Source organism: Camelus dromedarius, chromosome 24, assembly GCF_036321535.1.
Source record: "Camelus dromedarius isolate mCamDro1 chromosome 24, mCamDro1.pat, whole genome shotgun sequence".
Taxonomy (NCBI): Eukaryota; Metazoa; Chordata; class Mammalia; order Artiodactyla; family Camelidae; genus Camelus; species Camelus dromedarius.
In genome coordinates, this window is record NC_087459.1 from 22402258 (window position 1) to 22415339 (window position 13082).

Sequence of the window (13082 nt, forward strand, 5' to 3'; positions counted from 1 at the left end):
AGGATTATTTGTCTTATTCTTGCTTTTTCCCTTTATTTATTTTTTTTTTTGTAGACATTAAAATACATATCAAAAACACCATGCAGGCATCAGAGTCCTGAGATTGTCAGAGAATTTCTCACGGCAATGAAAAGCCACAAGTTGACCAAGTAAGTAAAAATTATCTTAAATAGAAAAAGGCTGACATGTAATGAAAGTCATAGCTTATGAAAGCCATCCTCAGCAGCCGTGTATTTATATTTTGTTGGGTTTTGAATTATAAATGATACACAGTGCTCTTTTACAGTAGGACCATGGTATTGTAGATGAGATTACTGAGATGTAGACATTGGAATCCTTCTAGAGCCAGAAACAGAACTTTAGTGGGCTTTTTAATCTCAAAAATCTTTTTTTTTTTTGAGGCCCAGTTCTATTACCTGTCCCACAACCCATTCCCAGCATTCAGACCAAATTGGTTGAAAAATAGGATTCACAAATTAAAGTGCTTTTTATAAAGTTGATGAATTAAGTCATTTGACATTTGTGTTTGCTTGGGACAAAAGTGGCTTAGTAATATTCTGTCTGCTCTTCTAGTGCCCAGTTAATTTCTTGGTGACATTCTTGAGTAAGTTAAGCCTGTAGGAATTAAAAACATCATTAAAAATTAGATCAAGAGTTTCCCTGAGAAAAAAAAACTAGCCATAGTCTTTTAGAATTAATACCAGAGGTGATAAATCCAAAAAGCTTTTGTCATTCATTCAGGATAATAATTTTCTTTTGGAGGAAACATTTGGTGTTATTTCAGGCACATAGAGGAGACACTGTCAATAAACTAAGTGTCCTTCTGGCCTTGCCTCTCTTCATGTGAGCTCTGAAGGCAAACATGTTTCAGATGTGTGCATGTGTGAGTTTGTGTGTGTGTATGTTTACAGTTGGTTTTATTTTTGTGATAAAATACACTTAACATAGAATTTACCATCTTAACCACTTTTAAGGCTACAGTTCATTTGTATTAAGTATTCACATTGTTGTGCAGCCAATACGCAGAACTTTTGAATCTCCCAAAACAAACCGTTTACCAGTTAAACCACTCAAACCACTCCCCATGTCCCCCTCACTGCAGCCCCTGACACCACCACTCTATTTTCTGTTTCTATGAATTTGACTACTCTATAGATACCTGTTATAAGTGGAATCATATAGTATTTGTCTTTTTTAAAAAACGTCTAAGTATTGTTTAATACTTTTTTTTTAATTTTAACCATTTTAAGTGTGCAATTCAGTGACATTAGGTACATTCAGTTGTTGTACAACCATCACTGCCATCCACAGAATAATTTTTCATCATGTAAAACTAAAACTCTGTACCCATTAAACAGTGGCTCCCCATACTCTCCATCCTCTAGCCCTGGTGGAGGGCTGCTGGCCTAGAATAGGCCTGCTGGCTGCAAAGTTTCTTGGCTTGCTTTCAAGTGAGAATGTTATTATATGAATGAGTTGAGTCATCTTTTTCCCCAGCACTTTAAATAAAGATATTAATTCAGTGTCTTCTGATTGCCATGGTTTCTGATGAGAAATCTGTGGTCATGCAAATATGTAATGTGTTGTTTTCCTCTGACTGCTTTCAATACTTTTTCTCATCTTTGCTCTTTGAAAATTTTATCATGATTTTTTATCATTGCTGAGCTTCTTGATTATGTAAATTTTTGTTTCTTACCAAATTTGTGACTTTTAGGCCATTATTTCTTAAAATATTTTTTTCTGCCCTAATCTCCTTTGCCTTTCTTTCCAGAACTCTGAAGACACAACTGTTAGAACTTTGATAATTGTTCTACAGGTCCCCAAGGCTCTTGTTTTGTTTTGTTTTAAAGACAAGGAAATTGTATTCACGTTTCTCAATCTATATGTTCATCACTCTCAGCTCCTTGATTGGAGTGTGCCTGGCTCTGTTGACACAAAAGGCTTTGGAGAAACACAAGTAGGGGCTCAGGATGTGAGGAAGGGAGTGGGGAGAAAGAAATTGACACATCACTTTTCCTCTAGATCTGCTTTGATTGTCATGGAGATAGAGGTCTCAGACCACAGAGGTTGTGTGTGTGCCTGCATAATTGTACATTCAGTTTCACCTGGACTACACCTTCTCACATGCCTGTATTCTCTCTCAACCCATGGCTCCTCTGTAGATTGATTATCAGTAGAGACTACAGAGTCGTCCTGTCCAGTACAGCTTTCTGCAGTGATGGAAATATTCCTCTCCTCTGTTCCACACAATTAACTTCTAGCCACATGCAGCTGTTGATCATTTGAAATGTGGCTAGTGTAACAGAGGAACTGCCTCTTTCATTTTATTTAATTTTAATTAATTTTTAAGTATTAATAGCTGTATATAGTCAGTGGCTGGCATATTGGGCAGTGCTTTTTTATAGTACCTCCCTTTGATGGACTTCATCTCACAGCCATATAAAAAATTCAAGTGGCCTTTATAAGTCCTCTGCTGAATGATTCTAAAGCTTGTTGTGCTGATCTTTTCCTGAAGGAAAAGTGAAAAGGCCATCCTCAAATTCAATGTCTCCTCTATGGCTACCCATATACTGCTCCTCACCCTTCTGTTGTGTATGAGTGCTTCCAGTGGCATTTCAACTCTTGCATCGTTAGGCCTTGTCTCTGAAACCCCAGAACTGAGTGCAGGGTTGCTGGATTCCAGAAATGTCTTTCAAATCAGAGCAGCATTCTACATGAATGGGTCCATTGGCTGGACTCTTATTTAGAGCTAAGAGAGTATAAGAATTTGAAGCCAGAGGCCTTTAGAAATCATGAGACCTAGTATTTCCCAAGTGTGGTACAGGGAATGCCATGGTGTGTGAGATGATTTTAGGCAGAACAACAGTGTACTTTGATATGCTACTAGATTTTAATTTCTTTAAACTTAACTTACATGGTATTTTCTGTTTCCTTTGTCATTGTGATGCTGCCTGTACCCACTTAGTAACATAGTCTGGGAGATGGTGTAGGGAGAGTGGGTCACTTTTTTTCTTCCCCAATTTCTTTTACTGTTGGTAAAATACATATAACGTAAAATTTACCGTCTTAACCATTTAAAAATGTACAGTTCAGTGATAGTAAATACATTCATAATATGGTGTAGCCATCACCACCATTTATCTTAATAACCGTTTTCATCTTGCAAAACTGGAATGCTATACCCACTGAACAATGGCTTTCCCTTTCCTCCTCCTCTCAGCCCCTGGTTTCACGTCCTAAAGTTACGACCCTAATTTGAGTTTATATTAGTTTAGCCTCAGTAACGTACAAAAACTCTGCTCCGTATACAGCTCCATCCCCAGCCCTTTCAGTTGTTGATGTAACAAAATTAAATGTTTGTTTATATGTTGTGTGCCCTAAGCAAAAACTAACAATTATTTTAGCAATCTTAAATCTTACAGAAAGCAAAAAGTAAAATTACAGATCGTTCTTACATGTGTTTTTTTAATTTGCACATGTGTTTTTTATATTTGCTCATGTGTTTACCTTTATGAAAATCTTTTATTCTTTTTGTACCTTCAAGTGACTGTCTAGTGTCCTTTCATTTCACATTGCAGAGCACTGTTGAGCATTTCTTCCAGGGCAGGTCTAGTGATAATGAACTCCCTCAGCTTTTGTTTATCTAGGAATATCTTAATTTCTCCCTCAGTTTTGAAGGACAGTTTTGCTGGATATAGCATTCTTGCTTGAGAGGTTTTTCTTTTAGCACTTTGAATATATTGGCTCACTGCTTTCTGGCCTCCAAAGTTTCTGATGAGAAATTTGCTGGTAATGTTAATGAGGAGATCCCTTGTATGTGACAGTTTTTTCTTGTTGCCTTCAAGATTCTCTTTATCTTTCAACAGTTTGATTATAGTGTGTCTCTTTGCGGTTCTCCGAGTTCATCTCACTTGGAATTGAGCTTCTTAGATGTTTATATTCATGTCTTTCATCAAATTTGGGCAAGTTTTCAGCCATTACTTCTTCAGATATTCTCTCTGCTCCTTTCTCCCTCTGTTTTCCTTCTGGGACTCCCAAAATGTATATGTTGGTCTACTTCATGGCATTCCACAGACCCCTTAGGTTCTGTTCACTTTCTTTCAATCTTTCTTTCTTTCTGTTCAAGTTCATTGATTCTTTGTTCTGCATGTTCAGATCTGCCTTCAAATCCCTCTAGAGTTTTTCATTTTGATTGTTGTACTTTCCAGCTCTAGAATTTCTTTTTGGTTTCTTTTTTGTTCCTGTCTCTTTATTGATATTTCTATTTTGTTCATACATTGTTTTCTTGACTTTCTTCACATCTTCCTTTAGTTTTGTGAGCATCTTTAAGACAGTTGTTTTAAAGCCTTTTGTCAAGTAGACCTGCCATCAGGTTTTTTTCTTTCAGGGACATTTTTCTGTTGATTCCATTTTTTTTCCTTTGAATGAACCATTCTTAACTGTTTCTTTGTACACCTTGTGATTTCTTTGTTGAAAACTGGATATTTGATGTAATAATGCAGTAACTCTGGAAATCAGATTGTCTTCCTTGTGAAGCTTGCTGAGTTTTGTTTATTGTTTGCTGTTTTTGTACTGTTACAGGCTGTTTCTCTGCCAAGGATCAGCCTGAGGTATAAACTCAGGGTCTTCTCAGGTGTTTTCTGAGCCTGCCCCTTTCCCTAAGCATGCACAGTCACTCTCTAATTTTCCCCAAACATGCAGTTATAGTTGAATGTCCTTAGCCTTTAGTGTCTGAGCTTTAGGGAGAAAGAAAAAAGGGTGGGGGTAGGGAAGGGCTTTGGCCCTTAAAATCCTAAAAGTCACTTCAGCTGGAGGAGATGAGACTTGCAGCAGTGGACAGAGGTGTAACAATGGCTGCAGCCCCTTTGCTTGCTCTTCTGTGATCAGAAGCAGCAATCAGTGTTGAGGGCACAGAGCCTTGATATTTGGAGGACAGAGTCCTTTTTGTCCTCTCTGGCTTACACAAGCTGTGTGTAGTCTCCAGGAACACGTGTACAGCTGCCTGCCACTGGAGTTGGGGGATGGGTAGCTTCTGCTGTGCTAAGATCCAAAATTGTGGAAGTTGCTAGTCTTCAGTAGACTTCAGTGTTTCAAAATAGTTAATATCACACAGATTCTGCCAGTGCAGTTGTTGTCTAGATGGGGAGACAGATTTATTTTTCAGTTCTAAAATTTTCATTTGTTTATTTTATATATATGCACATACTACATCATCTTAATCCAGTCATCTGTTGATGGGCACTTGGGTTGCTTCCATATCTTGGCTGTTGTAAGTAGTTCTTTTGCCCATTTTTAAAACTGGGCTGTTTGTTTCCTTAATTGTTGAGTTTTAAGAATTCTTTGTATATTTTGGGTAACAGTCCTTTATCACATGTGTCTTTTGCAAATATTTTCTCCCAGGTTGTGGTTTATCTTCTTGTTTTTTTGACTTTGTGTTTTGCAGAGCAGATGTTTTTAATTTTAATGAAGTCCAATTTATCAGTTCTTTCTTTTGTGGAGCGTGCGATGGTGTTGTATCTAAAAAAAAGTCATTGCCATATGCAAGGTCATCTAGGTTTTCTCCTGTGTTATCTTTTAGGAGTTTTACAGTTTTGCATTTGACATTTAATTCTGATTGTCCAGACAGTTGTCTAGGTGGTGGAGAGGCAGATTCCTGGTTCTTCCTACTCTGCCATCTTCCCTGAATCCTCTCTGTTCATTTTTTCTTTTTTCTCTTTGTTGTTCAAATGGGAGAATTTCTTTTGAACTTTAAGTTTTCACACTCTTCTGTCAACTCTGTTTTGTTATTAAGCCCATCCTGTGAATTCTTTTATTTCATATATTTTGTTTTTCAGTTCTAAAATTTTCATTTGTTTATTATTTATAATTTCTGTCTCTTTCCTGAGAAATTGTATTATTCCATTCATCTCAAGAAAGTTTGTTTATACCTCATGCTGTTATAATAACTACTTTAAAGTTTTTGTCTGGTAATTCCAGCATCTGGATTATCATAAGTTTGGTTGATTATCTTTTCTTTTGAGAATGAGTGATAACTTTCCTCATTGAGGTAATTTTAGATTGTGTCCTAGACATTTTGAATATTATACTGTTTAGACTCTAGATCCTATGAAATACCTCTGGTTAATGTCACCTTTTTTATTTGTTTGTTTATTTTAGCAGGCAGTTAATCCAGTTAGGTTCATACCTCAAGTCTAGAATTTCAATATCAGTTTAGTTTGTAAAACCTTTGCTCTGCTGCTTTGGATCTTTTTTTGCAGATGAGACTGGAGTTGTGGTTTAATTTGTTCACTTCTCAGTGTCTTGCTTTGCTGTGTCTGTTTGCTTTTTGCTGTTTGGGGCTGTTCTGCACATGAATAGCTCAGGCTGAACCTAGTAATTGTGCTGATTGATACTCAAAATCGGGGGAGTCCTCTCCCTAGCTTCTTCTCTGGGGATTGCCCCCAGACTCTCTGGCCCACATATGCCTCCTTTTTTGGGCCTCTGGCTGCAAGTACTAGATTTCTCTTAAAGTTCTAGCTGCCCAACTGTGCAGTTGTTACTGGTGCCACCCTTGGGGCAAAGAAGGGAGGACAAATAAAGAGGAAAGGGGGAAAAAAAGATATCCATTGGCACTGTGGACCACAGGGACTCCCTTCCTGGCTACACCTACTGCCAGGGCTCCCTGAGGAGCTGCCCTTGAGTTGTGGACTTTAGCCAGATATCTGGGGCCCCTTTTCCCAATCTTCTGGCCAGAAGGGTGGAATTTCCCTTGGAGTTTTAGCTGCCTTTGGAGCTACTGCCGTAGCTCTGCTAAGGACTGTCCTGAGGTTCGGGGCTTATGAGAGAAAAGAGGAAAAAAAAAAAAAAAAACCCTCTCATATCCACCACCCACACCAATTAGTTCTTTCTTCAAGTTTTGTTTCCCCTTCCCAGTCCCACCTACTTTTGTTTTCAGAGTCCAGGTTATTGCTTTTGTATTTTGTCCTGAGTTTTTGTCGTTGTTGTTGTTGTTGTTGTTGTTGCTGCTGCTGCTGTAATCAACAAGAAGAGGCTTTATGGGCTAAATCCATCTCATCTACAACAGAAGTCCTAATTGTTGACTTTTAAGGCCTCTTTAGAGCTATTTGTCTGGTGTTTTGCTTCCCAGTCCCTACATCTTTTCTTCTGCAAATATGCACCTGACTACCATTCAAGAAACCCAGAAATAGGAATTGCCTTTCGTGCTGATTCATGATTGGCCATAATCTGTATAAATTTAACGCAGACTGTAATATTCAGAGGATTATTTCAGTTCCCTTTTTCCATTTTTGACCCTAAATTTGAGGATTTGTAAATCCCTTTTTGACCCTTTAGTGTCTACTTTTCATTAAATGGTTGATTCCTGGGACAGATGAACATGCCAGTGTTCTTACATTGGTTATCCATGACTGCCAGAAACAAAAGCTGCAGGCAGTGTTGTTCTACAGACAGCCAGTAGAGGGGGCTGGCAGGCTTCTTTCACTGTGGCTGGGCCTGGCTCCTCTGGGAGGTAGCCAACTATTGTGGCCCATTGGAATTCATTTGGCTTCAGTGCCTGATGACTCAGGGGGCTGCTTGCCATATACTGTCAAGACCTGGACCATCTTGTGCTAGCCAGTACAGTTTAAGATAGGAATCACATTTATAACAGAAACTGCTGAAGTGCTCTTTAGTCCTTATATCCAAATATCCCCCGGCAGAGTTTTTCTCTACCATTCTCTCAGGGAGAGGAGATTCAACATAACAGCCCTTAACTGGTCCAGTTCTCGTAGTGCAAACTGGAGCTCCACTGATTTGCTCAAAAACCAGCACCACCAGAGTCTTTGAGGGCTTGGTGGGAGCCATGTTTTATTTGACTTTATAGCTTTATTCAGCAAAATGATGGTATTGAGACTCAACTTGAAGTCACTTTGGCACTAAGTCCCATGTCATTTTTTTAAATAGCATGTTAATTCCCCAAAGCATTTGGTTCTCTAATCGTTTTAATTTTTTGCTTGAGGCACTTTGTCCTTAAGAATTGCAGCCTGGTTTGCAGCCCCAGGTCTCATCCTGAGAGCTCCCTAAGATGGACAGCTGTGTCTGTCAGGAATAGAAGGACTTGCCTTCAAGACCCAGCTTAGATAGATCTGTAAATAACTTTGGATCCCTAAAAGGGACTCTTCTGTGCACAGATTACTCCTGGGCTTTGGCATCATATTTGGTACCTGTACCTCTGGGGCCAGCAAAGCTCAAGAGTAGATGGGTAGGTTGTCAGGTTTCCCTAATATCTAGAATGTGGTTATTCTGTCTGCTTAGAAAGCATGGCATCTTGCCACATGTCTCCCCGCTATCCCAGCAGTTGTCTCTCTCTTGAACTTCTCCTGCCAAGTCAGTGCTACCCTAGCTCGCTCTTTATTTCTCAGATTACATTTATCTCATGCCAGCTTTGTCGTAGTTGTTGGGGGGACAAAGATGAATAAATGCAATGTAAGTGCTATGGCGGTGGGGACAGAGTAGAGAGATACTGAAGTGTCATAATTTGAGTATGTCATTTCATCTGTAGGAGGTGACACTGCGTTTTCATATGAAAGAGGGGTCAGTCAGATGCAGGGATGCTTTCTAAGCAGAGAAAACATGATGTGCTAGGGCCTGGAATCAGGAAGTACTCTGATGTTTCCCTGGTATTGTTTGCAGTTTTGTTTAATTGGGATTTGAGTGCTTAGGGAACATGAAGGCATATGAACCTAGAGAGACTGACAAAGACCAGAATTCAGTGGGTTCTGGAGGTTGAACTAAAGAAATTGAAGTTCATACCCAAACTGGGGACAGTGGGAAGATTATAAGTAGGATAATGAGATGACCAGATTTTCATCTTTTAAAAGGTACTTTATTTGTAAGAATGAAGATTGAAAAAGTGGCAGACCTTTGAGGATAGAGGCCTTTGTCTTCTAACTAAGAAGAATCAAAGTGGCGTGTAGAGATCTTGAAAGAAGTATAATCATTAATTCTTAGTGTCTTAATACGGGCAGTGGGTGAAAGGGCAGAGTCAGGGGATGACCCTCAGATCTGGCCTCTGTGTTTGGCTCTTCACCAAGATGAGAAGTACAGAGAGAGGGGCTGGTTCATTGGGAGGGGTAGTCAGATCACTTTGGGATGTGTTGAGTTTGACATGTGTCTGATATGTTTAGGTGGAATGTCTCAGTGGCGGTTGGTTATAAAGGTCTGGAGCTCAGCTCACACAGCATGAAACTTGGATTTCTGGGTTATAAGCTATAGTAGCAGATGAGATTGTGAGTTTTGGATGAAGAATTCAGGGTGAAAGATGGTATCATGGAAATGCAACAAAGGCAAGCAGAAGAAGAGAAAATCTAGAAAGAGATGAAGAGGGAATAGTTAGAAAGGTAAGAGAATCAGGCAAGAATGGTGTTGTGGAAGCTGTAAGGGTAGATGGTTTTAAGGAGGGAGTGATCAGCAGTGTATGAGATCACAGAGTCAGGGTCGAGCAGGACAGAGAAGCATCCACTAGCATTGTCAGCATGGAGGTCGCTGGGCCCTCTAGTGAGAACAGTTTGGGTGATCAGTTGGGGCAGGAGCTAAAGTGCAGTGAATTAGGAAGTGAAGAGGAGGAAGCAGAGACAGTGAAAATAAACTTGGTTATAAAGTCAAGGGGAATGTTTGTAACCCCCACCCTCATCCCAAAACTGGTGCCTGTAGTATGTGTGGTGCTGTGACTTGACTTCAGCAGTACTCAATTCCTGGAGTAGAGCAGCAGAGAACTTGTTTGGTTGGTTTGACTCCAAATTAGGATTCTTCAGGGAACAGCTGTGAATGTTTTTGTCGCTCAAAGACTGACAAGATCCTTTTTGCAACTGTAGGAACATTTCCAGCAGTTCAGAGCCTGGCAGAATGATGACTGTTCGATGAAATGACTTCCGTTACTTTGATTGATTTGTAGCTGAGATGCTCACTTATTCAGCTATGTCTTTTCTGTGTTCCTACTATTTATTCATACTGTTGGATGTGATGGTTAAAACTATTTTGTTTTGAGTGAGGCTTCATATTTTCCAACTCATTTGGGCCTTCAAAACTGCTTGCTGATCTTATTCCTAGTCTTGCCCTTCCTTGGTTCTCTGCAGCTTTTAGTCCTGTTAACCCTCTTCACATCCAGACGTCTCAGATGGTGACCTCACCTTTTGCTTCACTGAGAAACCACCCAAAATAAACTCATTTCCCTTCATACGTCCTCACATTTTCTTTTTCTTTCCACATTGCTGTGGTGTCAGTGGAGTGAGCCCTTCCACTGAAACTTTTATTATTAATAAATTTTTTTTTCCTGAGGATCTTTCCCTTTCTCTCCGATGATTTTAGCCTCTCCACCTGCTTGTCTCTTTAGCTGGCAAACATAGTTCAGTTTCTCTCCAGAACCTGCCCTCCTCAGGCAGTAATCACTTTTGTTAACCTCTGGCCTGTCAAGAGGTTATTTCTGTCCATGGCGCTGAGCTGAAACAGACCCACAGCCACCATGAGCAGCAGAGGCCAATGTCCCCCAGCCAGCCTATTCTGCGCGGCCTCCTGGGAATCCAGTGTACCCTCAAACATTGCATCAGCCTCAGGCTCTGCCCTGTACCCAGAGGTCTGTTGTTCGAGCTTTGTGCACCCAGGGGCTGCTGCAGTCCCCATGGTGTCAGCTGCTTTTCCTGGCACCTCACAGTAGCTTCCCATGGCCCAGTCTGTGGCTGTTGGCCTCTAGGCTCCACAGTCCTCACAGCTTAGTGTCTGGTTGGCCCCGTCCCTCCAGCTGGTTCAGTGGTGCCAATGAAAGGAGGAGTGATGCAGGTGCCAGATTCGGAGCTGAGGCCACTGCTGGCAGCATTCCTCCTCCACCCCCAGGATGTCCTCCCAGGGCTGCTCAGCTTGCAGTCAGGCAGGGAGCTGTTGTCCTCGTAACTCAGTGGAAGGCAGACTTCATGGATGGTTCAGAGGGTGGCTACACCATCCGGTGAGGAACCAAGGCCATCTCTGTCAGGAAGGACATCACATACCTTCTCACAGTGTAACTGCTTCAGTCCTGTTAACCTGCAGTTGCAGTTTAGACTGGTTTTGGGTGTCTTTCTGGTGCCCAAACTTTCAATCACTTTTAAACTTCATGAGGAACGGTATATATAGTGGTAGCAGTACCTCTCTGGAGCGTTTTGATGTAGGAGAGGAGTCCTCTCATGCAGTGAATGTGGGCGAAGCAGCCCTTAGGAGCTTCCTTTAATTCCTCTGGAGTAATACTCTACGATCCTGGTCTTTGCTTTTAGTAATAAAACATCCAGTTAGGTTTGGAGGGAACTTTGATCTTCCAGTTAAAGTTGCCAGATTATTCTTACTGGTCTTTAATCTCCTTTAAGTCTTTGATTTATGTTACTTGTTATAAATGAAAAGCATTGGTTGTCTCCCTTTTCCTTTCCAACCTTTGTCCTCTATTCCATCCTTAACCCTAGGCTTCCATTCCTCCCACCCAGCTCCATTGAATCAGGGGTGCAGGACAGAGTGCCAGTCAGACCCACTTCCTTCCCTCCTTGCACTTCTCCCACTTGGCGTGTTGTAACTAGTCTTTTACAAGGATCCCCTGAAGCCCTCTGCCCCAAGCACAGGCCTCATTACTTCTGCTTTGGAGCTCCCTGGGCAAAAGTGGAGACTGCCTTTGGCCCCTCCCCACAGATTGTCTCTATGTACATGAACCAAACCCAAATTTGCTCTGGTGCCCAAAGAACTGAACTTTCTCAGATATCAAAGGATATCAACACAAACTGTACTGAAAACAGTTTGTTTAAAATATGAGGGGCAGCGAGGAGGATGCCTTTCAAAGCCTGATGACTTTAGAGCCAAATTAAGGGGAGTTTTCAGATCACAAATGGGTTACCATTTATTGTCAGAGTGCCTGATGTGGCCACTCATGGCTCCCAAGAATTCCTAAGCTGGGTTAATGGGGTCATATTGTGAATGCCTCACTCCAAAATGACTTGAGTCCCATGAAATCTCATTAGGAGTAGAAATATTTTGGGATTCTTAATCTGATTTTTTGTTTTTTGAAGTTGAATTTTATTTTATTTTATAATTTCAATTTATCTAAATTTTGTGTTGTGTGTGTGTTATGTTTGACCGTTGTGGAAGTTCAGTGTTGTATATCCCTAGCTGTACTGTGGTGTGCCTTTCTTGTGGGTTTTTATACTAAAATAAAAATAAAGACTATTTTGAAGATTTGAATAAAGTGATGATATTGCATTACAAAAGGGAAAAGAGGCATTTCCTCCACCGTTATTCCGCAGTCCCCACAATCCAGCTATCACCTTACTATCATTTCCCTGAACTACTTGCCCAGGCCACCAGTGCCCTCCTTTTTGGCAAATCCAGTGACTTCTCTACCATCAACCTACATTCCTCTCTTCAGCATTTGGCGCTGTTGATAATACCCTCTGTCCTGAACTTTTCCTCTCCTGGTTTCCGTCACACCTCCTTCCTAGGTTCTCTTTTTCTCTCTTCACTCCTCCTCCTCTGCCGCCTTCTCTCCTGGCCCCCTGAGTGGAGGTGCTTTATGGTGTTCTGTCCTGGCTCTTCGCTCCCTCTGCTGTTGGTCTCTGGGTGAAGATACCCACCCTCATGGTTTCATGTAACTCCTTGCTAATAAATCTAGCTCTGGTCATCTTCTTTAGTTCTAGACCAAACTAGAACTAAAACTAGACAAACTGCTCCGCAGAGACCCCTTCATTGTTGTTCCCAAAGTACTACCAACTCAAATTCCAATTTCAATTAATATATTTTTCCAAGCAGGCTAACATCTGACAGTGAACCTTAACTCTCCTCTTTCCTTCACCCCGCCCCCCACCCAACCTCAGCTGTTGTCAGGTCCTGTTGACGCATCTGCCGGTGACCGGGAGCATTTCACAGGTCCAGACTCTCATTGCCATCCCTGCTGCTGCCGCTGCCCAAGTTGACGTCTTTGTTTTCTCTCACCTGCAGCGTTACAGTGCCTCTGCCTCCATTTTCTCAGATTTTCCAAGCCCAGCAAGTCACTCCTTTCCTTGGTTGCTCTCCAGTGTCTCCAAAGTAACATCCAGCCT

At 41.1% G+C, this 13082-nt stretch overlaps 1 protein-coding gene and 1 pseudogene across 1 annotated transcript in view; both read left to right on the top strand.

Annotated features, from left to right (window-relative positions):
- The window catches only part of CRCP (CGRP receptor component), a 39278-nt gene that overhangs the window by 15527 nt on the left and 10669 nt on the right, over positions 1–13082 (top strand). Inside the window, exon 4 of the mRNA XM_010980792.3 lies at positions 55–149. Coding sequence (XP_010979094.2) covers positions 55–149 — 95 coding nt within the window. The remainder of the gene's footprint in view (positions 1–54; positions 150–13082) is intronic.
- LOC135319226 (DAZ-associated protein 2-like) lies at positions 9787–11320 on the top strand (annotated as a pseudogene).